Genomic DNA, 3,080 nt, shown 5'->3' on the forward strand with positions numbered 1-3,080 from the left:
GCCCCCACGGCTGAAAGGGCGAGCATGTTTGGTGGTATGCGGATTCGAACCCGCGACTCTCAGATTGTGAGTCGAGCGCCTTATCCACCTGGCCATGCCGGGCACATTGTTTATTAAAGCTTATATGTGACTGAGTTAAAATAAAAATTACAAGATTCCCGTATTATCATTAATAAATTATGACTGTCTTGAAATTTCTAAATTACAAACTTCGAGTTTACGGATCATGGTTGCAGGAATTCACTTACAGTTACTAGATTCACATGTTATATTTAAATTGTTACTGGATTTAAATATGAACTTACAAGACTCCACTATTATGGTTACGTTTTATATTAGTTCAAGTGTCAATTTATACGACTCTCTCATTATCCTTAAAGAGGCAATGAATTTAAGTACAAAGTTTTAATACTTTTCTGTGATGTAAAAGGTGTGAAGTATGTAGAGGACTCTTATTTTGTGGTAAAAGTACAAACTTAAAATAATCTATATTTTACTTACTTTCTGACTGATTAAGTTACAAAGTTATAAAACTCAGCTATATGATCTCAGTTTGCTTGTAATAAGATAGCTAAGATACAATATTAACACGAGATACTGAAAACATGCACTGCTTAATTAAAGGAAAAGACTCATCTAGCATTTAGCGTGACTAAATTAAATTTAAAAAGATGTAAGGGTGTGGGACTGGACTAGATTGAAGTAAAATATTCAAGGCTTAATTATTTGACAAAGTACAAAGTTACAATATTCAATTGCAATGCTTAATGAAGGTAGAAATTTAGTTACAAAGTTATAAAACTCGCCTGTTATGCTTAAGGTGAGCTCGAACTAAATGTCCAGCTGCTAGAGCTGACAAGAGAGAGAGTTCCCCTGCAAGGACTGTTCCACATACAATTCTTGCTAATGTGTCAGCGTTTTGACCAGGATCTAGTGTTGATGACCCACGCACTCCAAGTAGCTTAATAGTGTAAATAGCAATAAATAAATAAGGATTGTAAAATATTTGTTACAAAATATTTAAAAAACGATATATATATAAAACAAAAAATATATGGCCTAATTTGTCATACAAGATCCAATGGACGATGAATTATTTGATAAGTATAAAGTTTTGAAATAGATGTAGAAAACAAAGTGAAAATTGTTTGAGCGGTCAGGGAAAATTAAACATTTAAAACACCATGTTTTCACATATTCAAAAATAGTTTTGCTTATTGCATATTTGTATAAAAACAGAAAGTAGAACAGAAATAAATGGATAAATCTATCTAACTTTTTCAATGTATTTAAGGAATCTAATATTTCAAAGGTCAATCGAAGACGAAATATAAAAGGAATTAATTTTAATTTAAAATCTTCGCTAGGATTTTTACAATAAGTGCTCTTATTTATAGTTTTCTAAAAAGAACTGCTTACACAATGTAGTCATAGGTTTTTTACAGTATTAGATATTTACAGTGTAGGAAAACATTAGATTGTTGTAATAATGTTACATTGAGCTACACATAACAAGGTAACACCATTACTATCTTTAATGTTAAAAGTAGAAAACACATAATCTATCTTCAATAAGATTTTTTGATTCAAAGGACTGATTGCACGTTTTAAAACAAATTTAAAAACTTATCATGAAAATGTTGTAAAACTGATTAAACATTTCAAATAACAAAGTTTGACATGTATCATGAAAATGTTGTAAAAGAGCAAGATATTATTGTTAAGTTGAACTATGATGTCAAAAGTAATCGTTTATAAATTTAACTTCTACGTTTGAAATGAAATCAAGTCCTACTTGATAAACCATAAATGTATTTAATTCAAGTGTTTAATAACTCACGTCTAAACAAGCAGCCTGTGGAGGAAGCATCGTTCCCCCACCCACTGTTCCTGTTTCTATTGAAGGCATAGTGCAAGTTATGTACAGATTCTCTCCATTTAGTCCAAATGGTTCCGTAAGGGTCATACAGGATGAACTGTCTACATTTTGAGCTGCGTCCTGGATAATAGATCATTACAATTGCATATTTACATTTCATTTTCTCATGGTTGATAACCAATACGATAATCTAAGTCTAAATATTAATTAGTTAATATATTTTTATTTACTAGATACTGATTACTAACTATCGTTTATCCTAAGTTTCGGTTGCTAATTTACTGCCGTCTTCAGGGAAATCATGAGAAAGACTGTGTTTCTGGTGGTAGAAGCTGGGATTCGATATTGGGTTTATAAGTTAAAAGGCTGTTGGGCTACCTACTCGCGTGGTGTCTCCCCCCGTTACGACTTATTAAATCAATTAACTTATTTGAAGGCTTTCAGGGTTCGCTATCCAGGTGCTGCTAACTTCTGTGCTAAAATAACTGTGCGCTTATAAGTTAGGTGGATGTAAAATGTTCCTTTTATCTTTCTTCTCGTGGTTTATATCCCATTATCATACCAACCCCCTAAAAAAGTAACTAGTTAATATTTAGATAAATATATTGCTATTTAATCACCATAACGTTATTGTATGCATTTGCCTTTTATGTTTGTATTCCAATAAAACAAATATGTAAAAATGTTCTTGTGAGCTACAAGAAAAACTAAACTAAAATGCCCCAATAGTGGCTCAGTGGTAAGCTCGAATGTTTCTGACAGTAAAATTTGGGTTCCACCCCTGTGACGGGCATAATGCTGGGAGCCCATCATGCAGGTTTGCCTCAAACAAGGCCCTACAATGGCTCAGTGGAAAGTCTGAAGGCTCACCCCGCTAAAATCCGGGTTTCGATACTCATGGTGGGCACTGCACAGATAGCCCATGGTATAGCTTTATGCTTAATAATAGAAAAAAAAACAAAACTTTAAACAAAACACCACTGTTTGTACAGTATATTTAATCTCTGCAATGTGGCTTTGGTCTAATGCAAATACTCTCCTTTACTATAATTATATTGTTACGTCTCCGTTTGTTAATTAACTTTCCGTAACTTCGTTCCGACGAAACTTTAGCGACACAAGTCCTTACTTAATAAACCAGTTATACCGGGGAAGTTACGGGAAGTTGTGTTGCGTCAATCCCATGATAGTTTAACAGGAG

At 33.1% G+C, this 3,080-nt stretch overlaps 1 protein-coding gene across 1 annotated transcript in view; it reads right to left on the bottom strand.

Annotated features, from left to right (window-relative positions):
- The window catches only part of LOC111088120 (3-hydroxy-3-methylglutaryl-coenzyme A reductase-like), a 15,534-nt gene extending 13,498 nt beyond the window's left edge, over positions 1 to 2,036 (bottom strand). The window contains exons 1-2 of the mRNA XM_022397132.1: positions 1,841 to 2,036; positions 807 to 961 (exon numbers count right to left, since the gene is read on the bottom strand). Of these exons, the coding sequence (XP_022252840.1) occupies positions 807 to 961; positions 1,841 to 1,966 (281 nt within the window). The 5' untranslated portion in view covers positions 1,967 to 2,036. The remainder of the gene's footprint in view (positions 1 to 806; positions 962 to 1,840) is intronic.
- Positions 2,037 to 3,080: the final 1,044 nt, after the last annotated feature.

This window comes from Limulus polyphemus, unplaced genomic scaffold, assembly GCF_000517525.1.
Source record: "Limulus polyphemus unplaced genomic scaffold, Limulus_polyphemus-2.1.2 Scaffold3156, whole genome shotgun sequence".
Classification (NCBI taxonomy): Eukaryota; Metazoa; Arthropoda; class Merostomata; order Xiphosura; family Limulidae; genus Limulus; species Limulus polyphemus.